Source organism: Coccinella septempunctata, chromosome 6 (assembly GCF_907165205.1).
Source record: "Coccinella septempunctata chromosome 6, icCocSept1.1, whole genome shotgun sequence".
Taxonomy (NCBI): domain Eukaryota; kingdom Metazoa; phylum Arthropoda; class Insecta; order Coleoptera; family Coccinellidae; genus Coccinella; species Coccinella septempunctata.
Genome location: NC_058194.1, coordinates 33,074,442 through 33,100,878, shown reverse-complemented (window position 1 = coordinate 33,100,878; position 26,437 = coordinate 33,074,442). Strand labels below are relative to the sequence as shown.

At 39.2% G+C, this 26,437-nt stretch overlaps 1 protein-coding gene across 2 annotated transcripts; it reads right to left on the bottom strand.

The window, feature by feature from the left end:
• Positions 1-78: 78 nt before the first annotated feature.
• LOC123315216 (sodium-dependent transporter bedraggled) lies at positions 79-25,208 on the bottom strand. 2 transcript variants are annotated; one of them, XM_044900826.1, is made up of 13 exons: positions 24,891-25,206; positions 18,818-19,409; positions 16,936-17,280; positions 14,022-14,293; positions 12,132-12,491; positions 2,885-3,321; positions 2,484-2,824; positions 2,116-2,338; positions 1,902-2,059; positions 1,594-1,848; positions 1,284-1,514; positions 1,027-1,227; positions 79-832 (listed from the first exon to the last, which is right to left on the bottom strand). In XM_044900826.1, exons 2-13 carry the CDS (start codon positions 19,385-19,387, stop codon positions 152-154), a joined length of 4,074 nt encoding a protein of 1,357 aa, XP_044756761.1. In that variant the 5' UTR covers positions 19,388-19,409; positions 24,891-25,206; the 3' UTR covers positions 79-151. The 2 variants fall into 2 exon arrangements, 1 of the variants encoding a protein (XP_044756761.1); XR_006537928.1 differs by having other exon boundaries at positions 690-832; positions 896-1,227; positions 24,891-25,208.
• Positions 25,209-26,437: the final 1,229 nt, after the last annotated feature.

Genomic DNA, 26,437 nt, shown 5'->3' with positions numbered 1-26,437 from the left:
CAGCTTTATCCCTTCAATGAAGGGAAAGACCATAAGTGAATCTTGTAATATAAGTAGGTTCAAAAAGGAAAAACCACGAATGTCTGAATTTTATATTTCAATATGTACAATGTTCTCGTCCTACAAGCTAATATAACTTATCGATCTTATCCTATATCACAGTTGTAATTTTGTCTTCATTCTCATCAGAACTATTAGGCAAGTGGTCAAGGACCAAAGAGGTCTCCCCAATAGGAGCAGCAGAATCTATCAGATTCTCAGCACTTAAAGAAGCGATACTATTGTCGGTGAACTGACTCTCCAGATCCTCTCCAACCCTATTCCTCCTCACGGTACTCCTCCTGAAGCTACTCCTCAAGATGCAAGCAACTTCAGCAGCTGTAATAGCTGATGAACCTTGGTTGGGTTGAAGAGTCCTCAATCTTTCCAAAGTAGATATTCTGATGTTATTCGATGGTGCTGGGACGTCTATGACTGTAATGGGGGTGTCTGTGATGGTTGACGAAGATTGATTCATTTCAACCAACACTGCACTGTAATCTGGAGGTGGGAGTTGAGGTTGAGGTATCGCAGCTCGTGGTCTAACATTGGAAGTCTCCCCCAGAACATTCGCCAACCTCCTGACGCTCCTCCTGATACTTTGGCGAAGAAACTTGGCAATCCTAACCCCAGTGGCTGTGGTGTAAGATGGCGGGGGCGTGTATTTGGGCGGTGGGTCCTCTATCAACATGTTGCTGATCTGATTGTTCATACGAGCGGCAGCCGCAGCTTCTTGGATGGCCAAATCATCCATGTGTTCGCCGATAGGCGGACGGTAAAGCAACTGGATCCTCTGTAACCAAACCAAAAAGGAGTGAGACAAATCAAAAACCTTCGAAACCTCGAAAATACTAACATATCTCTCGATCTCCGCCACTGGATCCACGTAATTCTAAGTGAGCGTGAAACGGGAGAATTTAGGATAGATCAAAGTGAATTTGGAAGAGTCTAGATTCGATAGCAAGAGATTCACTCGATGGGACTTACATCGAGAATGTCCGATGGTCCGTTATTAAGATAGCGGTAGCTTTGTATCACCGCCACGATGGGCACGCATAGCACCGGAAGAAGTTGAAGCATAGATCCAATCTGACGTACGATCAAGGGCCAGTACTCTGCGACTGGCGCGTGGTGCCATATGAACATCTCCTTGAAATGGCCGTTTTTGAAGGTCGATATGCACAACACCTGGAAAAGATCGGATTTGAGGTATTTCTTCCCCTAACCATTTTACTTCGACTTACCACCAAAGCTACTGGAAGTACTATGTTCCAAATGAAAGTCAGAAGCAAGGGCAACCAGCTGGTGATGCAGGAATGCCCATTCGTGCTGAAAAGTGCGAGGACAATGTTATCGCCACTATAGGGCCTTCCTCGAACCATAAACACAGCCACAATTTGCAAGAAAATGATTGTCAAGAGCCACCACATTCCTCCGATGGTGTAGTCTAAGACGTAGACCACATAAATACCCAACTGAAAAAAAAACATCAAGTTATAATCTTAACTTCCTCCTACATCAAGATTATCTTCAGAAGACAGTTATAGTACTCACCTCTGTAGCCATGGGAAGACCCAACAGGAAACCAAAGGAGCAACTGAAGAAAGTAATGGTTGTCTCCCAAGACTTCAATACGCTAGCCTTTATAGCCATTATTCCAGTGATAACACAATGCCATATGGCCAACTGTTGGGCTATACCAAACAGGATCAGGATGAAATAGAACAACACTGCCCAGAAAGAAGATATTCTCTCAGGTCCAAGAACAGCAAACGTTGCAGGAATCAGTTCTGTCGCTAGCCTTAGGACCTACAAAAATACCGTGTACTCCTCAGTCATCTATCGATGGATGAAAAACAAACCTGATATCCACTTTCCTTCGTCGGATCCATGAAAGGCTTGGCGACTTTCTCACCCAAAATGAAGGAGTTGTGGATCATATATTTGATAGGGGTGTTCCCCAAACTTGTTGGAAGTGGATCAGTCTGAACTCTCAGAAATACGTAAGAGTTATTATTCTCTGTGAACGAAAACTTCATCAGTCAACAAATAGGCGATTTTCTGAGATATACTCACCAAAAGAACTTGGAACGTAGTAATAACCAGCAGCTTTCAAGATGTGAACACAGGTGTTGGCCAAAAACGCGACGAGTATTAAAACTATGAAAGTAATTACAGCTACAAGACTAGAATCTCTTTGAAGAAGATGTTTCTCTTTGTTGTGTGATGTTATTTGCATGACCGCTGCCCCCAACAGGCCCCAAGTGAGGAAAGTTTCTTGGGCCGCCGCCAACCAGCTCTGAAACAACAAATCAATATGAAAAACTCCGTCTCGAAGGCTCAGAAAAAACCCGAACGAACCAAGTCGATTTCCCACGAATTTTTGAACATTTTTAGCCCCCGAATAGTTCCTTGTGGAACTCCACTCTAATTTCAGTACTTACCCTTGAATTGATGAAGAATTCATCCCAAGAAGACTGCGGGAACATGTGGTTTATATAATTGGGAGGCAGCAATCCCATTATCTTGGCGCACAAAATGAACATCCCGAATACTGGCACTAAAGTAAACACATAGATCACTTTTCCGTAAGATCTGAGTCCCTTGCTCAGCGACACGAACACTATCATCCACACAACGGCCAGGTTGAAGGCCATCTGGAATTTGATGGTGCCATATTCACTACCGGAAGCCAAATGTTGCCTTTGAAGGACCACTGTGTTGAAGTAATCAGCAACTGTTCCTGGTTCTAACCTCTGGCTGGCGTTGAGAGGGTTGTAATGAGCTGAAATATTCGAAAGATATATTGAATGAAAAGTTTTCGGGGTTTTAAATGTTTGCTTACAATTTCTGTAATAGACGAAGGGTTCAGCCCACTTGTAGGTATCAGTCCTGGTGGTGAAGGAATCTCTGAAGTATACGAACATCCACGATACCCCAATGATGCTGTAGACCCCTATTAGAGCCTGGGATAAGAAAAGGGAAACCCCTACTCCTTGAAATAGAGGCGATATCCTCCACATATCAATGACTCCAGCTCCTAGCTGTTGTCCTAGACACATCTGAAGGGTGTATAAGGGAAGTCCGAAAAATACGGACAATATCATGAATTGGAAGATAAAATTGGAACCGAAATGGACTGTCAGTATGGCAAATCTTGATATGTTGAAGAGGCCAAGGGTGCAGCTCAGGCAAGCTAGGGTGGAGCTTAAGCTGTGCGGCCATTGTCCTAAAGGGCTTGAAGCCTCTGGCATGTCGTTTCTTCTTGGTCTTTCACATGGTCTGGAAAGAAGAAGAAATGATGATGAAACTGAATCTTTAGGTTCAGTTCAGCAATATATTATTTTTGAAAAGCTTGAGTGAAATTTTTTAAATTACACATATACCAAGGAAAACTTGGTCCTTTCAGGTCATGAAGCATTCTGTCTAGACCTGTGATGATCAGTCAGTATTATAACATCGTACACCGTTATTATTGAAGTTCAAAATAACATGTGTTTGAGCAATTAAAGATGTTTCTGTCTTGGTTGTGTGGTTTCTGGTCTTAAACAGTTAGATTGTTAGTATTGAACTATGAATTCACGTCTTCTTTAATGTTCGTTATTTAATTGTTTTTTCCAATTCTAATGGCTACCATTCAAAATTCAAACTATGTTATTAAGGAGGTTCTTATGATGTGTAAGGATGGATTTACCGTTTGAAGCATTAGAGGTAATTGAATCTGACGAAAAACATCATTATCTTTTCAACGGTGTTCGGAAATGGCAAATGCGAAAGTACTTCATTTGATGAGAGTATTGTCAAAATATGGGACGAATACTTATTGTTTATTACTCAGTCTTTTCAACATTTCTTCACAATTGTTTTCCACGAAAGATTAAAAGTTGAAAATGAAGAGGAAAAAGGTTTTAATATGAATTGTGAAATATACACTTTTTACAGCTTTAAAATCCAATGTCACTACTGTTCGGGCAGTTCCAGTCCAATTCCTTTGGTTACCTATCTTATGAAATAATGTGAAACTTCAACTTAATAACGCATTATGTTTTGTGAAGTAACTAGGCCATTGCCGAAGAAATTGCAAAGAGGAATTTCATACGGATGTTCAAAGTTCCTCATACGAATTATTATTCGATGATAAGTAAAGAAGAAATTTAAACAAATGGTAACAGTCCATAGAAAAACTTCAATTTGATCCATTTCTACTTCGTACAATAACAAACATTCCCCAATAAACTCAAGACTTGCTCTAAAAGTCCAAATCATTTTAGTAACATAATTAATATTAGTAAAAACTAATTTTTGATCTCACCGCATGTTGAAAATAATCGGTGGATTGTACATTTCAATTTTTCAAACTCTCGTCACTTGCATGCAGAACAACACAGACTGGTGGTGTTTCTGTCATTCCCGAATTTTAAAGGAAATCATTTTTGTTCATCCACGTGCGTTAATTTACGTTAATTGATACAAGAGGTGAATGTATTTCGTAGATTAGGAATTCTGGGAGTTTGTGCCGTCTAAAAAAAGGAACATTAGGAAGATATGATAATTTCAATTAACTATCGAGAAGCGTATCTGGTTTTATGGCGCCATTCTGATTGAGTTTGACCTGTATTACCTTTCAGTTTAACACTCATGCGGTGCCAACCTGACACTTGACAATTTCAACTCAAAAGTTTTCCATCTAAGACTATAACTGTTCCTTGATAATGAACATTGCGTAAAATCTTCTGTTCCTACCCACATTCATCCATAAAAATACTCACAAACAAAGAAGTCACCTCTGACAGTAATTCCCAATTGCACCAACCGAATGTTCACAAAACCGACAACATATCAACAGTCCTAGGTACACTGTTATTCCGAATATGAAACGGTGTTACAAGTAACGTGAAACATGAAGAACATCTTGGCGATATAACTTGCACCGTTACCGCAGAGAACGCTGACCTGACTCTTCGGCTCTTGGTGCAAGGTGGAATCGTGAAAAACCTAAAACCCACTTCTGCAGAACGCCAGTGGTGGGCGAACTGCTGTGGGGCAGGCTAATTGCTCTAGAAAAGATGATTCACGAGCGTCAAGACGTGCAAACCGCTGATGTGCTACATCGAGCAGTTGGGAAACTGCCAAATTGTGAAAATTCAGTTTGATATTAACGAAACCAGACTTGCTCATTCGAGCGTATAGATCCTTGAAGAGTCAATTACTTCCTGACAGAGGCAGCCACTCTATTAAGACAGTTTTTGATGAGGTTCGATCCATTTTACTCAAGATATATCATCTGACGCGATTATTTCACAAAGGAAAAACGTCTCAGTGACTAAAAACAGAAATTACCTACACTGAAGATGCTATATTTGAAGCGAAACACGTGTAATGGTCCTCGTCCTAGTGAAAATCAGGGTTTTAGTTCAATTAACTTCACATTCCACCACCAATACGTTTAATTCTCTATAAATATTGAATGGAATATCGGAAAAGAAGTTATATACCAAAGATTAAAATACATAACACACAAACTATCGAAGAACTTACAAAGTTAAAGTAAACTCCGAAGAGTTCAATCCCAAACACACTCATCTTTGAACGTTTTCGAACTTATGTGTCGTCCAAATTCGAAAATTGATCTTTATAGGACGGAAAATTGTTATCAGCCTTCAAGTAGTTTACACCGTTGCAGCAGCTCCATTTTTAGCGAATTTTTTGAACAACTTGAACAGATCGATACCAAAATAAGTGTTATCACTTATCCCATTGAGATTTATTCAAAATTTTACTCTCTAGAAATTTGCCTCATTGTCTGGTCAAGATATTCTCGAGTGTTTTGACTGTTAGGATTCCACAGTTTATGACGTAGGTTTGGAAATCATCCCAGCTGTTTAATTCCTGTAACTTTAGCCTTCACCCCTGATGGAAAGAGGTTGATATTTTGCAATAACAATAACTTCAAATGTGTCTTCCGACCAGTAATGACTAGACCAAGTTTCTCTATTTATTACAATGCTATCGTAACCTTAATCGATGCATAATAAGTGGGAAAGAAAGCTATTACCTGATAATTTCACTTTTCTCCTAATCTCGAGCATTTGTAAAAAAACAATTACTTTCCATAGCCCTTATTTGGCACGTTTGAAAGTGAGTACTGCGGTCAATACTCCTGATAATCAGTCATGTATGAAAGGATATTGTGTAAGGAATCCACAGGTTACAAAGTATTATTATAATTTCGAAAATGTAGGATGGAGATGTTTTTGAGAAACGAAAATTTGTTTCACGTTCTGTGTGGGGTGTGTGTGTGCGGTGTGCGTGTGTGGTGTGCGTGTGTGGTGTGCGTGTGTGGTGTGCGTCTGTGTGGGGTATCGAGTGCGTGTTTCGTGTGTCGAGTGTCATGTGACGAGTGTCGTGTGACGAGTGTCGAGTGTCAAGTGTCGAGTGTCGAGTGTCAAGTGTCGAGTGTCGAGTGTCGAGTGTCGAGTGTCAAGTGTCGAGTGTCGAGTCTCGAGTGTCGAGTGTCGAGTGTCAAGTGTCAAGTGTCGAGTGTCAAGTGTCAAGTGTCGAGTGTCGAGTGTCGAGTGTCGTGTGTCGAGTGTCGAGTGTCGAGTGTCGAGTGTCGAGTGTCAAGTGTCAAGTGTGACGAGTGTCGTGTGTCGAGTGTCGAGTGTCGAGTGTCAAGTGTCAAGTGTCGAGTGTCCAGTGTCGAGTGTCGAGTGTCAAGTGTCGAGTGTCGAGTGTCAAGTGTCGAGTGTCGAGTGTCGAGTGTCAAGTGTCGAGTGTCAAGTGTCAAGTGTCGAGTGTCGAGTGTCGAGTGTCAAGTGTCAAGTGTCGAGTGTCAAGTGTCGAGTGTCGAGTGTCAAGTGTCGAGTGTCAAGTGTCAAGTGTCGAGTGTCAAGTGTCAAGTGTCGAGTGTCCAGTGTCGAGTGTCGAGTGTCAAGTGTCAAGTGTCGAGTGTCAAGTGTCAAGTGTCGAGTGTCGAGTGTCGAGTGTCGTGTGTCGAGTGTCGAGTGTCGAGTGTCGAGTGTCGAGTGTCAAGTGTCAAGTGTGACGAGTGTCGTGTGTCGAGTGTCGAGTGTCGAGTGTCAAGTGTCAAGTGTCGAGTGTCCAGTGTCGAGTGTCGAGTGTCAAGTGTCGAGTGTCGAGTGTCAAGTGTCGAGTGTCGAGTGTCGAGTGTCAAGTGTCGAGTGTCAAGTGTCAAGTGTCGAGTGTCGAGTGTCGAGTGTCAAGTGTCAAGTGTCGAGTGTCAAGTGTCGAGTGTCGAGTGTCAAGTGTCGAGTGTCAAGTGTCAAGTGTCGAGTGTCAAGTGTCAAGTGTCGAGTGTCCAGTGTCGAGTGTCGAGTGTCAAGTGTCGAGTGTCGAGTGTCAAGTGTCAAGTGTCGAGTGTCCAGTGTCGAGTGTCGAGTGTCAAGTGTCAAGTGTCAAGTGTCAAGTGTCGAGTGTCGAGTGTCGAGTGTCGAGTGTCGAGTGTCGAGTGTCAAGTGTCGAGTGTCAAGTGTCGAGTGTCAAGTGTCGAGTGTCAAGTGTCGAGTGTCAAGTGTCGAGTGTCGAGTGTCAAGTGTCGAGTGTCAAGTGTCGAGTGTCGTGTGTCGAGTGTCGAGTGTCGAGTGTCAATTGTCGAGTGTCGTGTGTCGAGTGTCGAGTGTCAAGTGTCGAGTGTCGAGTGTCAAGTGTCGAGTGTCGAGTGTTGAGTGTCAAGTGTCGAGTGTCGAGTGTCAAGTGTCGAGTGTCGAGTGTCGAGTGTCGAGTGTCGAGTGTCGAGTGTCAAGTGTCGAGTGTCGTGTGTCGAGTGTCGAGTGTCAAGTGTCAAGTGTCGAGTGTCGTGTGTCGAGTGTCGAGTGTCGAGTGTCGAGTGTCGTGTGTCGAGTGTCGAGTGTCGAGTGTCGAGTGTCGAGTGTCAAGTGTCAAGTGTGACGAGTGTCGTGTGTCGAGTGTCGAGTGTCGAGTGTCAAGTGTCAAGTGTCGAGTGTCAAGTGTCGAGTGTCAAGTGTCGAGTGTCAAGTGTCGAGTGTCGAGTGTCGTGTGTCGAGTGTCGTGTGTCGAGTGTCGAGTGTCAAGTGTCGAGTGTCGAGTGTCGAGTGTGTGGCGTGTGTTTGTGTGTGTGTGTGTGTGTGTGTGTGTGTGTGTGTGTGTGTGTGTGTGGGGTGTGCGTGTGTTGTGCGTGTGTGGTGTGCGTCTGTGTGGGGTGTGTGTTTGTGTGTCTGTGTTTGTGTGTCTGTGTTTGTGTGTCTGTGTTTGTGTGGTGTGTGTGGGGTGGATGTGTAAGTGTGGTGTGTGTGTGTGTGTGTGTGCGTGTGTGTGTGTTTGAGTGTGGTGTGTGTGTTTGAGTGTGAATTGTGTGTGTGTTTGTGTGGTGTGTGTGTTTGAGTGTGAATTGTGTGTGTTTGTGTGGTGTGTGTTCGGGAGATACCCATTCCCAACCACTGCATCATATGCATTTCATCTTCGGGTTGATATTTTACAACTGATGTAACGTATTCTAAGTTTAGCCAAAGAAGATAACGAACATTAAGTCTTCTCTGCATATTATGATATTATACTGATCTCTTGTATTTTCCATACAAATAACTGGATTTGGTATGCCTTACGACTTACGAATATGTTGTATTTATAAGCGATTATTGGTGAGTGAAAATGCATTAGTTTCGAGAAAGGGATGTAGAACATTCATTTGTTCAACATGTCGTTCAGTAAGTTCAGTTTTCTGTATGGACAATCAAGAACTACAGCCAAGAATTCGGTGTTGTTGGAATTAGGGGCAGAACCGAATCAGATGAACGAACATTCGGGACGTATATAGCTAAGTTTTATAGCAACTTCAGCAATATTTCAAAGGAACTGTATTGGAAATACGTAATGTGAATTGTGGCATGTATTGAGAAACAGAAATACATTGATAATCTATTCTAGTCTGTTCTTCAAATATTCTTCATGAGTAGATATAGTGAAAATTCCCTTTCCGTCAACTGAATATATTGGATATATTAATATCCATTAATAAAACTGTGTTTTTTTGAAATCATATTGAATTACCCCCTCATGAATTCAATTTATCAAACGAAAATTATCTTGAAGAATAGTAAATATTCCTTCAAACCCTTATTCGATATTGTTGAAGTATTGACAGATTTGTTTTTACAACGAAAATTAAACTGTAAATCACAAATATTCCTGAACAGCTGACAAAATGGGCAAGTTCATATTTTGAACTCGTTGATCGATATTCGATATCAACGCAAAACAAAATAAAACGAGAGAGTATCATTGGTCTTCCTTTGGTAGAACAAGGATAGAACGAAGCAAATGACATGGTGGCGCCGCCACGAAACTGATCCCATATCCCCGATTTTCTGAAATGTTGATGCTTGCAAAAAGTGACAAAAAGTGCACACACCAGTGTTTTAGACATCTTAGTATCAGCTCAAATATCTCTGTGAATATAGATTTCTCGATTCGAAGACAGTGAATGACGGACACCCTGTAGAGTCCAAATCCTGGTTTATACCTTTCAATGTCGTGAATGGAAGACCAACTGTTCGACCCAAATTTCATTGATACCCAAATGTGGGGTTATAGTCGCATGTATCGGAGTCAAGAACAGTTAAGGAGATGAAAAAGCAGCAAAGTCATTAAACCGGAGTCAATCTTTGCTCATGCCGGACATTATTTGGCATATAACGTTGTGAAGGTCGTTGCGACTATTCAAAAGGAGATAGGAAGGTACGGCAGGACTTGGTTGAGGTCTACGAACAAAGAATACTCGTTTGGTTGGCAAACCAGTTGGTATTTATCGTGCGAGCTGTGTAGTTTCTGCTGCTTTTCTTTGTTAGGAGGAGGATATTGAGGCAGGGGGCTGATTCATTGCTTTAATGTCACGTTGGTGTATCGAATAGATCAGTGGGATTCGTCAATGATGCATTTGGACAGGCAAAATTGAAAAAGATGTCCTCTATTCCCTACGTCCCACATCAGAAATACGAAAAATTTGTCTTTTCAATAAATATTTTCCTGTCAAATTAGAGATTCCTTTCAAAAGCTCAAGTCATAGAATAAACAGCTGTTTCTACGGCACACAGATTCCGTCTGTTTGTTTCTTGGATCACCAACTTTTACTTAATTATATAATTTCGCAATATAAATAATTCACACATTCCATTTTCACAAAATCCTCGGATCCACTGAACTAATTCCGGCTCTAATTGGGTTTCCAAGCGATTTTGCTAATTTTCCGAACAATAGGATACAGTTGACGATTGTATCTTTTTTTCATTGTCAGTGTTTGCTCATTTTAGATCGTTTGTTTGGACGCCACTCAACGGGTTCAATGCAACTAGTAACTTTCTCCGAAATTGCACCAATATTTATAGTGTTCTAATCGGAAGAATTTTTTTTAAAGAACGTTCTAATTCAGGTGCTGATGGAAATTAAAGTTGATCCGTTTTCTAGTCACTTGATCTTAATTTGATTCTATTGCAATGTCCACAGGTTCTAAATATACAGAAGTAGATAACTTATCATTACATATTTATTAAGAATTGAATCCTTATAATGAAAAAGGAGACTTTATAATGATTTTTCGTAAGAATGTAAGTGTGAAGTGAAGTTTCGACGGATGTTGTACGATTTGACAGGTAATAGACGAGGATGTGTTGATTTGATATGTGCCTAAAACCAATTCCATGCATAAAAAAGATATTGCGTATGTCCAACGAAATTGTGAAAATCGAAAAATCGAGCCATCAAAGTTGCTGTATTTAAAAGGGTTAAGAAGTTAGCAGATTCACAAAGATATGCTTAATATCCTTGGTGATCACTGTCCTTCGTATGCGACCGTGAAAAATTGGACTGCAAGCTTCAAAAGAGGTAAATTTTCCATTGAAGATGATGACTGATCGGGAAGGCCAGTTTCTGTGTCAGTCCCCGAAAATATCGAAGCAGTTTATGATATTATTTTATCAGACCGTCGAATTGGGCTAAAACGGATATCTGAAGCGATGAATATTTCATACGAACGCGTTCATCGTTTAGTTCACGTCATGGACATGAGAAAAACTACTGCAAAATGGATCCCCAAATGTTTGAATGTTGACCAAAAGCGTGCAAGGGTAGAAGCATCGCGTTCGATCTGTGCTCGATTTAAAAACAATGTAGACTTTTTAAAACGAATTGTTACTACATTTCTACGATCCAGAAACAAAGCAACAATCGATGGAATGGCGACACTCTGGTTCTCCAAGACCTAAGAAGTTTCGTGTCCAAAAATCTGCTGGAAAAGTTCTTGCTTCAGTTTTTTGGGATTGCCATGGAGTAATCATGATTGATGTTTTGGATGAGGGTAGAACATTAACCGGAGATTACTATTCGACATCACTGACCACTCTACGGGAAAAAATCAAAGAGAAACGACTCAGAAAGCTATCCAAAGGAGTTTTGTTTTTGCAGGACAACGCCCTCGCACACAAATCTCATGGTGCCATGCAAAAAATTCGTTATTTAGGGTCGAATCACTAGAACACCCCCCTTATTCACCAGATTTGGTTCCATCCGACTATCATCTCTTTCCTCAACTGAAAAAAAGTTTAAAAGGTCTTAAATTGTCTTCCAACGAGGAGGTAATAAAAGCTTTGGAGGTCTGGTTTGCATAGCAAGAAGAAAAATTGTTTTTGAAAGGTCTAGAGACGTTGCAGGTTCGCTGTAATAAATTTATCCAATTCAGAGAAGAATGTGTTGAGTAATAAAATATTTTGACATTGAAATTTTGTTTGGTTCTGTAGAAGGCTAAGAATATTCAATATATCCTCGTACTCCTTTTGCAGAAATTAAAAATTAACTGGGGTAGTATTTGAAAATTGCGTCAGAGGTGGAAAAAAACTAGCAACCATCGATGGGAAAAACTCTGAATGATCTGTTCCTTAATTCTGCTCTGAAATAAATGCATTTTCGACCATCAAAGAACGAACCCAACTAATTTGTAGCCCCAATAGTAAATAACGCACCACATACATGAATACTTCCTCTATTCCCACGCAAACTACGTCATCGTGAAAACAATCAATACCACCACGCGATGATAACATAAAAAAGTTGCGAACTCTCACCTTCTAGCGTCCGCCGCTGCGTTCTGACCCCTAGGATGGGGGTGAGCACTTGACGTCGTCCCCGCAGTCTCCAAGCTCGACGCAAGGCTGCTCCCACCGCTCGAAGACACAGAAGACGCCGAACTGCTACGTCCCCCCTGCCCCCCAGGCCCGAGCGACACTGCACTGTTACGAGATAACTGCGACTGCGACCGAGAAGGCGTCGTTTCCGTTGACGCGCCGCCACTGACCGACCGCGACAACCTAGACGGGGCACTGAAGGGTCTGGCACTGCTGGAGATGCTGCCCAGGGGGTCTGGATGGGGCTGCGTCACGTGGTTGACTGTTGGGGGTGGGTCGGAAGGGGAATCTGGTAAGGTGCTGCAAGAAGATGAAAGAATTATTGAAATGTGAATGGAAATAAGTACTTAAAGCTTTGAAAATAGAAAATGGGGCCTTGTTTTGCGTTGTCATCGAATTACGTAAAAAAGGGTGAACAGATTTTATCCATTTAACATTTGAAACTGTCCTCGTACTTTGTAGAAGGTTTAAACTAAAGAAATTTTGGGAAAAATTGTTTGGGAGCCTGGGGAAATCAAAGAAACTGAACGAAATTTAAATTAAGTGTACGTTGGGTAGTCTATCCTCTATACTTCATTCAAATTTATTTTAGCAGTCGGTTGGCCATGAAATAATTTTCTCAAGTTTTTGTAACTAGAACAGAGTAAGGTTGGCACTCATGAAATGTCGTTAATGTCATAACGCCGTTGCCACAACTAATATCAATTTTTATTACGAAAATGCCGAAAGTGATTGAAAAAAGAGACGGGGTTTCAGGAAGTGCTATTTAGAATTCAGGTCCGCTCATTCAAATAGTTAAACCCTGATATTCTAAAATCCACAATACGTCAGACGGTAGCGAACATATTCAATGTAAGAGAATTTATATAATGTTTCATCTGAATCTAAACGACATATATTTCAGCTGGATATTTCCACAATAAGAAAGATTGTGAATAAAGAGGATGACTAAGAATTTCCATCTATTGGGAGACCCAAAAAAGTGGTGGCATTTGAGAATTTATTGTTTGAGTGAATTAATGCGAAAAGTTTACTTGAATGTCTTAAGGTACTAATAAATACCTAATTATTATAATTACATCAATGTATTAAGATGAATAGCCACAAATACGCGCAAGTTGCCCTGTTACTGTTTATTCATGTGAAATTTTTGTTCAACGGTGAAGTTGCATCTTAACTTGAAACTTCCTTCAATTCCTTTTACTTATATTGATGCAAGATGATTTTTGTTGAAGAATTTAACATTCTTGTAATTATCTGTTAATTCCTTCGAGAGATACCCATTTCCAACCACTGCATCATATGCATTTCATCTTCGGGTTAATATTTTTGAAATCTACAAATGATGTAAGCCAAAGAAGATAACGAACATTAACTCTCCTCAAGCTAGTGCATATTATGATATTATACTGATCTCTTGTATTTTCCATGCAAATAACTGGATTTGGTATGCCTTCAATCAGTTTGTGTAAACTTCAATTATATTCGTCACATATTTTCCGAAGAGATTCGACATTGTGATAAAATACGTAATAAGAGAAACTTTTACGTAGAACAGGCAACATAGCGTTGATTTAAAACCCAAAAATGTTTTGACAAGCTTCATAACCCCACATTTTCGTACTATACAGAGTGAAATGTGTCAAATTTCCATGGCCAACCGACTGCTAAAATAAAGTTGAATGAAGTATACGTTGGGTAGTCTATCCTCTACGTACAAGTGATTGACACATGGCATACGTCCAAAAACGCCCCAAATCTCAATTGCGTGAACTGCAAAAGCTTCTTTCATGCTCTACCATCAAAATCAATGAACCTAACTCTACTCACCCTTCCCTGTTGGTCCTGATGGGCTCGCTGTCGCTGGGCAGCCTCAGATGCCTCAGCTGCCTCATGGACGACCTCAGCCAGGTCCTAACCGGTCCACTTCCGCCTTCTTTCGGACCTGCACCGGCCATATCATCCCCAGCGTCGCGTTCACCGTCGGAGATGGCGTCCACTGCACTACTGCCTCGGTTAGGCGCTTCCCTGTGCGCCTCGACCACGACGGTTCCGGTACAGCACTCGGCGGAAGCGTGTGCGAGCCTTTGGGAATGCACGTCCTGTCGAAGAGAATCGAGGAATTAGCGGAGGAGTGGTGTTATGGGCTCGTGGCTTGTACGAGGGGAGATACAGCTGTTCGGAAGCGGTTCCACGCCGGAGGTTTTCGTGAAAAGATGGGTGAAGTGGTAGGTTGAGCTCGAGAGAGCCATTCGGATCAACCATTCGGCCAAAGTTGGGTTTTGTTTTGTCTTATGACGATGCTGTATCACTCTGAAGGTGTTATTAAGTAAACTGGCTCATGTTCATCCATTTTTTTCATGTTGTCTGGGTAGTTTGAGATTTCCAAAGCTCCAGGATCATTCCTGAAGATACCCATGTGTTTTCCCAAATTACAGTGCCCAGTTATTGCTCCAGTGGAAGATCTAACCTTCTATCTACTCAATCTGAGTAGATCTTTGGTGAGTTTGACAATCTTCTCCTTCAGCATCGACCTTCTATGTCTTAAAACTGATACATAGTTTCAAAACACGATCTGGTTTTGTTTTTTGATCCACTTCAATGGTTCTTCAACTGAAGGGCTCTGAAACAATCATAAATCCTGTGGATATTAGCAACCATCAAGTTGCCTCATTCTTCCTGAAGAGTTCAAGCTCCTTATCCTCGATGACCAGGTGTCAAGCATTGACTTGGACCAAGAGATAACATGGCATCTTTGATTTTGCTTATCCTTATCCAAACACTATACACAATGGTGCTCAAAGGTCTTTCACTGGTAAAGAAAGATAACAATCATCAAGGGCTCAGAACCGATTATGAATCCTGTAACAACTCTTACATTGTCAAGAGCACCATGCAAGTATGGCCTCAGTAATGCCTTCCGAGCTCTACGCCTTTTTGTAGAAACTTCTAGTGAAAAAGCAACCTCTTCTTGTTCATGTTTGCCTCTTCCTGAAGAGTTGAAGCTCCTGGTCCTCGATCATCAAGTGTTAAGCACTGAACCAAGAGAAAACGAGGTATCTCTCATTTTGCTTATCCTTAGCCAACCACTACTGTATGGTGCTCAAAGGTCTTTCACTGGTAAAGGAAGATAATAAAGGGTTATACAGTTCGTTTCTGGTTTCTGTTTTTTGATCCACTTCAATGAACTTCCTTAACAGAAGCCAAATCAAGGGCTCTGAACCGATTATAAATCCTGTAACAACCCTTACATTGTCAAGAACGCCATGCAAGTATGACCTCAGTAATGCCTTCCAGAGCTCTACGCCTTTTTGTAGAAACTTCTAGTGAAAGAGCAACCTCTTCTTGTTCATGTTTGTCCTCTTCCTGAAGAGTTGAAGCTCCTGGTCCTCGATCATCAAGTGTTAAGCACTGAACCAAGAGAAAACGAGGTATCTCTCATTTTGCTTATCCTTAGCCAACCACTACTGTATGGTGCTCAAAGGTCTTTCACTGGTAAAGGAAGAAAACGAAGGGTTATACAGATCGTTTCTGGTTTCTGTTTTTTGATCCACTTCAATGAACTTCCTTAACAGAAGCCAATTCAAAGGCTCTAAAACGATTCTCAATCTGTGGATCTTTCTTAGCAACCCTTACATTGTCAAGAACACCAAATGTGATGCCTTCCAGAGCTCTACGCCTTTTTGTAGAAACTTCTAGTGAAAGAGCAACCTCTTCTTGTTCATGTTTGTCCTCTTCCTGAAGGGTTGAGGCTCCTGGTCCTCGATTATCAAATGTCGAGCACTGAACCAAGAGAAAACGAGGTATCTCTCATTTTGCTTATCTTTAGCCAACCACTACTGTATGGTGCCCAAAGGTCTTTCACTGGTAAAGGAAGAAAACTAAGGGTTATACAGATCGTTTCTGGTTTCTGTTTTTTGATCCACTTCAATGAACTTCCTTAACAGAAGCCAATTCAAAGGCTCTAAACCGATTCTCAATCTGTGGATCTTTCTTAGCAACCCTTACATTGTCAAGAACACCAAATGTGATGCCTTCCAGAGCTCTACGCCTTTTTGTAGAAACTTCTAGTGAAAGAGCAACCTCTTCTTGTTCATGTTTGTCCTCTTCCTGAAGGGTTGAGGCTCCTGGTCCTCGATTATCAAATGTCAAGCACTGAACCAAGAGAAAACGAGGTATCTCTCATTTTGCTTATCTTTAGCCAACCACTACTGTATGGTGCCCAAAGGTCTTTTACTGGTGAAGGAAGAATACTGATCGTTTCTATGGACCAGGACCAGTTGTCAATACGTCATTTTGATCTAATCATTTCTACCAAAAGGTGGACAATCCTCCAATAGAAATATAATGCAGCCCTAGTATTCCTTTTCCCAACTTTAAACATCGAAAAAGAATATCGTGATCAAGTTAGGAATTGCGAGAATTTAATCGATTCCCAGGTCCTAAATGGACCGGAAAACAAGACATTTATACATCTGCTTCCGATGGCCGGACTTCCGTGACAGCTGCCAAAGATACACGGTGTGATAAATACGTTTTTCGGTATTGTACAGACCTCTACCTGGTTTGTTTGTATCGAGTGGTTGCTCGGCAAGAAATGTTAACATTGTCCAGGTGATATTCGACCCTTTATGGAAACAGATCGATGTATCGGATAAAATAGCACCTTTTTGGACAAGCATCCTTCTTCTTCATTCAAATCGTTAGTAACACGCGTCATAAAAATATCAAAATTTGACTTTACCTTGATTTCGCTCCTATCACCAGGGTTTTCATTGTTTTCTACCAGGGAAGACCTCAAAAGTTGCGGCCTGGTTTTCCTCTTATTTGGTAGGGTTGCCAAAGCGTTGACAAACTGCGAACGCACCTCTCTCAAAGTCTCTCGACGTTTACAAGATGCAGAAAGAGATCTACACTTGGAATTTTCGTCCTTTCTCTCATTAATCTGGTAACTTCTGTTTGCCCTACCGAGGCTTAGGTATTTGGCGTAGTTTTCTTCGATTTTTCTCAGTTTTATACGGAGACTCGCCCTGCTTTCTGTCCTGTTTGGGGTTACAGGCAAGCTGTCGTCTGCTGTTGGTAGTTGATTCTATAATGAAAGGAGAAAAACGTTCATTCCTTGCCAATGAAAATGTTATGAGAAATGTAGGCATTTAAGGATGGTTTTTCCAATGGAAAATGAAAAACCTGGTATATGTTATGTTCTATACACGTCAGAACATCTAATATACAGAGTGTTCCATAAAAAGTTCATTCGTAAAGTTCATGAAGCATCCTAAATAAATTGGGCATAGATACTCAAAGATTTATCAGGATCAGATCAATGTACCAGAAAATTCGTATGTTTGCTTTAATCTACGTCTGAAATATGATGAAATATTGACTCAGTATTGACGTATACATCATGATAGTGCCATTATTATCGTAGGCACGAGGATTCACTTTAATTTTTTTCACATTCGACATATAAGTATGCACTTTTACGTTTTTTGGCACCTACTGATAAAATTGGAATGTCGTTCCATAGAATTTTCGAATTTTTTAGTGCTAATTAGCTCTAATCTTAATACTTACAGAGATTCATTGTGATAATAGGAAGGACAAATAGGTACACATTCGGACAATATTTTATCTTTGCTAAATATCATTTGCATTATGATTTAATAGAAAGGTGCATTGATGAAGGTACAGAATGGTTGATTTTTCAATTTCAGAAATGGTATATTCATACTTTTTAATATTCATATGAAAAAATCTACTTAAATACAGAACAGGCCGTGATTTTCGAAGACCTACCTGCGTCTTTTATCAGATAAAAGATTAAAGATCATTGCTATCTATAAGCTTATTGACTGAGATAAGCAAAGATGCGAATTTCCTATGTATTTTGCATCAGAACGATTAGATATTAATCCTTTGGTGCTATAAATACCTCGGACGTTTAGGTGTGTTTAAAAATGGGGCGTAAAATAATCATTCCAACACCCCCGACAATTACACAATTTCAAGAGAGAAACGAGAAAGAAAAAGGCTCAATTCAATCATTCGGTTGACGTTGACTTTGACGCATTTTTGAACAGATATACCCAACACCATTTATGGTCCATAAAAGGCGAAATAAAACTCCCATTGTTGAAACTGTCGTGAAAACAACCATAACAATTTTAACGATCAACCACGTATTGCCTACCCAATTGCGTAATGATAACAAGCTGGATTTGGGGCCTCAGAACACAAACATTCAATTAGAACATCAAACATACACGTCCTCGCCCAAAAATAACATGCTGGTGCTCCCTCCCGATAGAAATCCTCATTTAAATCAATATCTAATAGGAAACTGGTGATGTAGATGTTTTGCTCCAGAAAAATTGATAAATTATTTCCGTAAATATCCAGATTTACAACTCTTAAGCATTGTCATCGAGAATGTTTGGAGAGAATTTGTCTGAGGACGCTATTGTTCCTGAGAAATGTAAATTGTTATCAAGTTAAACAAGGGGAATCCAGATCCTATTGTTCTACAACAGATTCACATGTTTGCATTTCGAATTAAAATCGTATTTATCCTGATTCATCTTAGGAATGTCATCCTTCAAAAGCACTCTTGCTGGAGAAACACTTACCTTCAGAGAATTCTTAGAACAGCAATTCCTATCCTCATCATCCTCGTCAGATTCGAAACTGGAGTCCAAACCCTTCAAATAATCGTCCAATTCACTCAAACACTCCTCTATGCTCTGCTGCGTTACAGAGTCCAAACAATCACAGTCATGTTCACATGAATCTTCTTCAGTTTCACGAAGATGAGCGTTCAAAATCTCGTCTAGACTATCCAAAATCCTCAAAGCTTCAACGTTCTCGCCCTCCTCCACGTGGGTATCCAGATCTTTGAGGGAGATCTCTTCGAAGAACTGATAGGAATCCCTGGAAGGTCCTGGCCTTGAGGGAAGGTCGTAGTCGTCATCTATGGAGATGAGGATGTCCTCGATATCCACGCTGCTGCTTCTGGAATGCGTTGTTGATACTTGAGAGTAAGTCTGTAGCTTCTGCTCCAGTTCTGGAAGCTCTGTATCCAGGAGATTGTCGGAGACATTGTCGTAGTCCGGCTCTGAGTCCCTGGAACTGATTATGGAAGGGGAGGGGATGGCGTAGAGGTTAATGAGGTCATCGCTTGGTTCTTCAGCTGTTGACATAGTCAAGTCTCTTTGTCATCTCCTGAAAAGAAAGGAAGTAACAGTGTAAGGCTCAAAATGCTTGTTTAACTTTCGGAATTGTACACATTTCTTATGTGAGGAATTAGAGCTCCAGAGAAGCTCAAATTATTGATGTAAAAGACTCCTTTGAGTCTTCTTTAGACTTATAGGGGGTAACCAAGTGAGCCCTCGAAACGAAATGGGCTAAGAAGGTAAGACTAGACTCTTCTTCACATACCCTCCAAACATTCGACCAATGTGTGTCTCTGACTGAATATGGTAATATTTCTCCGTGATTGAAAGAAAAACATCCCTATCTATGCATATCTATTACACCTTTGTGTTGACTCCTTTATCTAATTAAAACCAAGTGGCATTTGCTACTCTAAATATCGAATTACATAACAAAGATTGTTTGAAAACAAGCCTTTGTTTGTACGAAGGAATAAAAGTAAGAATCTGGGTCAGTTTAGTATTCACTCTGTTACCACGCGGACGTATACACGTCATTTTTGATCTATTTCTGTATGGGTTTCCTCATGATGGATCGTCGAAGAATTTCCAATTTTGTTGGGGGAGCATTCAATCGGTTCTTAATTAATCCGACAATGCTGGTAGTTTTATGAAAGGCGACAGGTCAATGTCGCTTTTGCGAAAGTAGGTCAGACTGCCAGTTCCCTTCCCCGATTTTATTAAATATAATTTGCATGTATCCTCATTCGGGTCGGAAACAAAGGAAGGAATTAATATTATGTTGTGGGGGAGGAGCCTGAGACAAGAAACCCATCAAAGTACAACTCCTTTCATCGTATATTCTTCCTGTCTCTTCGTATAGACTCTGCAGTTGAAGAAAATGCTGCAAATTTCATTCAAACCACGAATACTTTGAAATGGTAGATTTATACAGGCTTCCTAAGAACTGGGACCTAAGAACTAGAAGGTTGAAGTGGAGCGGCATGTAGAAAAAAGAATTATTCCAGAAAAATTAACTACCCTGGTGGGACTTGAGCCCAAGACCTCTGATTACCGATTAAGCGCTCTAACATCTAAGCTACCAAGAAAATACAGGAGTCAATTTATATAGCTTCAAGATATCCTCTTATCTGCATGCCTTTCTGCAACCAGAAATGTAGAAAAAGGCGTGACAAATGATGGTCAATACTTCAAATTAAAACCGTTATGTCTAGTTCACCCACAATTTTTTCTAGAACACCTATTTGTACCTACATGTCTGAACTCTATCGAGACACCTTTCGCTGTTTAGTCCACACACATTATATAAAGGTGAAAATTCTCAATTAACCCAATTGAAATACCCATTTTCCCCATTACTGGTCGTGAAAATGAACAGAATTAATTGCAGAAGCATACACTCGTGTAATTACGAAGCGAATTAAGGCTCATTGAGTTGGTGAGAAGCATCATAACCTATTCTGTATGCGAAGAGATCTTTTAAGAATAAATTGAGAGATATTATGGTTGAGTCATGCGACTGTTTACAAGAAAATCATTGTTTGTCCCATATAGAACAACAGATATTTCTATTGTCTTTGTTTTATACGGAGAAGATAGCGTTGTATGGCTTTGGGACAAAGAATTCTTCACTTATACTTCATATTGAAGATATGGTGTGTTAAATTCAAAAGTACTAAATTGTTTAGGTTTTCTACGCCTTATCTTACATATCATTTAGGTATTTTTTATTATCTAATGTCAAATCTCGGTATAATTGGGTTATTCCCATGTTAATTCCTAAAAATTCCCACATTAAATCCTTCAGATTTACTAACAATTCCAATAAAACCTTGCACATTTTTCGTGGAATTTCTACATTCATATTGAAAACGATGAATGGATTTATAATTTCACACCTAGACAGTAAAATGATGAAATAGAATTTGCTGAATAATCAGTGACATAGACCTAAAAACACATATTCCAAACGATCTATTGCGAAAATGTTGGTCCCAATGCCACTATTATTTGTTTATTGCCTGTAAACTTCCAGTGCACTATTTGACATCCTTATATTCTCTGTCATAGGAATACCAGAGTTTTCTTTTTCAATTATTAGAATATCGAAAAATGGATCAACTTTCGAAACTGTTTTCTACAGAGGATTCATCTTGGTACACTAAAAATAATTTCCTCATCCATGAATAACAAGTCGACTTCATTAGCATACTGAATTCAGTTCCTTGTGGAAGACTGTGTCATTCACAACTGGTATAAGTGGTATACATGGAAATGATTTCTCTGACCTGAGGCCACGTTACATCTTTCAATGGACGAAGAGGAGTATGGAAGACCTTCTATAGAAAGGTTGCTTACTGAAATGAATGTTTCTTCATTCTTCATTTTATTGGTTATATGTTTTTTGGATGAATTGGTTCAACCCATAGCGAATCTTGAAATTGTAGGTTTTCATTTTTATTTCCTTCCAGTTGAAACACTCTATTTTATCGGAAAAACCCAGACAATCCTTATCACAGCAACAGGTCAAGTAAGAGGTGCACTTTGAAGTATTTCCTGTAAATTTCACTTATCTCTCTTTACGCTCTTCGTTATCTTACAGTTATTCACTTTACGTATTTTAAGGTTTACGTTTTCATTCACACAAACGACTTTTAATTAACATATTTGCGATAAGAAGGACATGCATTACGTTTTGAACTTGGTATGTTGAATTAACGAACTGCAAAACGACCTAAAATTTATTTTTATTGGTCTGGTATAAAAGATACAGAAGTCATCTGTATGAATAAAGAAGAAAAATTGCAGAAGGAACTCATATTTTCCAGAAAAATCGATGAGGTTTCAAAATGTTTTGCTCAATATTGATAAGTGCAGCATTCAAAATCCAGAAATAATTATTCTTGAAACGCCTTGAAGGTAATCTTACATAAGTATGAGAAGACAATTTTAATTGATAATGTGATTCATTAGATTGAATAAACTGGAATTAAATGAGGATCAGAATATTCATTTTGAATCTTTCATCACAATAGTTCATTGTTACTCCAGAATGGTCTGTTAAAGATACCGATCTTGTTCTTTGTTTCTGATGACATAAGAACATCCCAAAGGTCCGAATATAAGAACTTTCGCTGAGTTTATCAGGGAATATCATAATCTTCAATATACCTGCTACAGAACTATCTAAAACTTCCTGTGGAAGAATTGGAACATAGAGTTTTTCGAATTTTATCTCTTTTCTCAAAAAATATTTTATTCATTTCAAACAATAATCTTCTAAAGACTCAAGAATATCATCTCAGTTCTCATATTGTGAAAAACAGGAAAACTTCATGTACCTAGTACTTTCAATATCCATTTACTACATTTCTTAAAGCAATTCTTTGAACAGGTGCACGCAGGCCTGTACAAAAATGACAAAGGGACAAATTCTTTTGTAGATAAAGTCAGGTACTAAAATGAAACGCAATGGCTTAAAGCCAAGTACCATTTTTCTGTATATCCAACCATGAGGCAACCTTTCAATAATGCAGTATTCACACCTTTGGGTCTCTGCCACTTAGGCCTTCAAAAGAGACAAAATCTCACATTTTTTACAACTTTCAAAATTCAAGTCCATGAATTATCTCTCGAATAGTACGAGCCTGTTAACCTTGAATTGAATTTAGAATTGAGGAAATGATACAGATACTAGATAGATAGAAAGATATACCTACACCAATATTATAATTTCAGCATATATAAATCAGTTCGCAGAAAGTATTTTTCGAGAATATGTATTCCCCTTGCGCAAAAAGATGTTCTGAATTTGAATGGACGTTGCTGAAGATTTCAACGGTTTTTTGAAAATAGTAGCAGAGTAGCATTGGTCAGTTCTAGAAAAAAAAATGAAGGAAAAACTATAACCTGTTTGAAAAAGAGAAACAGTGAGGAAATAAAATATTTTTCTTTTTACTTCATAAAAGAAGTAAACACTGCTTGGTTCTGAGTAGTTCTCAAGTTTATTTCATATTGAATCATGAAAAAAGTCGTGTAAGAAGATGGGGATAAGTGTTAATTAAAATTCTGGGGATATTTTCCTGATAAAAATTAATTTAAATCGTTGTATGTGTAAGAACCAGGTCAACGGATTCTTTTCAAACTCCCCTTATTTGTTAGGAGTTAAAAATAGCACTTTTGTGTAAACAAAAGGTCAGGCAGGAGGTTTGGACTAAATCATTTCTCATTTCAGAAACCATCAGTCAGAACACCGAGTGTTTATCGAAACAGATTGTTATTTAGCAACATCTTTAACTATCCCAATCTTATGGGGAAGAAATGTAAACAGTTTATAACTCAAATTGCCTAAATACGTTAGTACTTGTCAAAAATACTTATTCCTCTGTGAAAGAAGGAAATCGAAAGTAAATTATAATCAAATTAGACAAGTGCATACCTATTGGAATGCATTCATGTCTGCAGTCGACTTCATTTGAATGAATTCATGGATTATCATCCATGAACAGGATGAACAAGAATGGTACTTCAAGGTTTCGAAAGTTTTCGAAGTACATACAAAGTTATCTCAGCAAAATTGTCATCTTCGTTCCTTTGTTGAAATTTTCAAGTTTTATTCAGTTTCTCAGTAAAATTTTAAGCTTTAAGGCGTATAAATATCAGATATTTAGAATGGGAATATGAATAATTTTTTATCAGATCTAGATACTCAATTCATGAACAAAATTCTCACGTCCTAACAAAAATATCACCCCTGATTGAGCCAGATAAAATTTTCTGGGAATTCTTTTTTAGTTTACCACCAAACTAACCCTCGATTTCCTTTGTGTTACCTGAGAACCATACTGGTTTTTCACAGTGATGACTCATTATGTATCGAACAGGTAGATATGTTACCATTAGGGGTGATTCTAGTTGAACTAACCTGGGTTTTTTAGACAATTTCTTACATGCTAGTAGACTGTTAGATACTTTAATCGAAAATTATGAGAAATTCCTTTCCTATAATCGATAAAAGAGTGTGGATCAATGAACTTTGGTGGTTTGTAGCGATATTGTTTATATTTTTCATAAAAGCATCTGTTGAACAAATATAGTTCGTTCAATTTCAAACTTACGTGATGATACAGTTGAAGATTGTCATCGTAAAAGTAGATGATCTAAAACTATAAACAACTTCCAGTTGGGGTGGATTATTTCATTCAATGAACGAATGGATAGTTTTTTCAAACTTTTGCGTTCACATAAGGCAAAGGCACCTCATATAGGTATATATTAAATATTGAATGTCTAAGAGTGTGTGGAAGGAGAAATTGTAGATTACAATAGGCTATATTGAAGGAAAATTGATATGTGATCTTTGAATTTTTTCGGGGTGTTCATTTATTTATGTTTTAAGTTTTTTTTTGTTGCGTTTGAGTATTTTGTTCAGCTTTCACAATTACAATGACTTTTTCGTGCAATCCCACGAAGATTCCAACAGTTACGTGTTGAAAAGAACGAATATTTGGACGTAGCGTGGAAGACCTACCCATGGACATGAAACTGGCCAGGTCAGGCAATCTGTAATGTAACCCGGCAACCAAGAACTGCCCACACTCACAACACACCAACTTTCACACCTCGAAAAAACAGAATTTTCGAATTTCAAAGTCCCTATACGAAGCGCGTTTTGGAAAATAGGAAAAAACGCCCGTACGTGGTGCAATCACGGAGGACGGAAGAGGCGACGGTGTAGTTGACCACTAGAAGCTCGTCGGCTGCGAGCCAGTTGTACTTTGCTCGACCATGGGTCCCGCTATCACCACGACAATACTGAAACTTTTACCGGGCACCACGCATACGAGCTGGGTTTAGGAGTTTCTGCTCTCGTCGACGGCGATGAGGCTGTGCGAAGAGATGGTGCGGATGGCCGTGAACCGTGGTGGTTGGGGAGGACGACCGGCCTTGTGTGGATGGCTTCCAAAAATAACTCTTGTCCGAGAAACTCCGAAGAACACCCTCGAGTTACGTAACAGAGTTTTGGCGGGTTGCGATCGTACAAATCCTCAATTTTTTCAAGGAAAGCACAACACTCTGTATATTTCTCGGAATATTTCGCCCAAAAGATGATTCTGTACAAGAAAACCATCAAAATATTCAAAGATGTTTACCGAAATTTTGGTTGCTCGCTTGAATAATCCTCAAAATCGATATATCTATAGGTATACAGGGTGAGTCTTTGAATCGTACTGATATTTTAACAGTAGATTCTTGAGGTCAAAAGAAACACATTTTTCCTTTACCATTTTTGTCTAATCCGCTCGGTTTAAAAGCTACAGTCTGTTGAAAAACTCCAAAAAAATGTTATTCAGTTCTACCTCACAAACGGTTTTATCGAATGAAATGAATTTCGGCGTATAGTTTTTCCTTTATTTGATGAATCTTTTTCGAACACAAGATATCACCCACGTCTTCCAGTTTTCTCATTATGACCATTACATACCATAAAAATACCAAAAATTCAAAGAACCCAACTCTTGAAACTAAGTTGGACGCTATCTAATGAATATTTGAACGTTTTGTAAAATTAAAGTATTCTTCATATTTTCTCGTATAATGCGCCATTTTCGAGTAATTTGATGTTCAAAAATTAAAAAATATCTATGAAATTTGAACAATTGGGTACTTTGGCTGATTACAACTCTGTTTAAAAGATCCACAGATGTGTAGTGTCACAGATTCAGCTAGTAATTTCGAAGACAATCTCGTTTTTCCAGCTCATTATGGAAACTTAAAATGGCTGTATATTTTTATCCAGACGGATTTGAAAAAAGAGGTAAAGGAAAAATCTGTTTCTTTCGACCTCAAGAATTAACTGTTGAAATATATGTACAAGTAAAAATCTCACCTTTTGTACGAATTCTAAATAACAAGCTCCTTTTAAATCTTCAAAAATACATCCTTATATACAGGGTGATCCAGATCGTAACCGAGAAATTTTAACCACGTCTTCTACATCAAAAATAAGTCCTAGTTTGTTATATAAACATATGTCGAGAAATGTTTCCTCTCCGAGATACGGGGTGTTAAAATTAT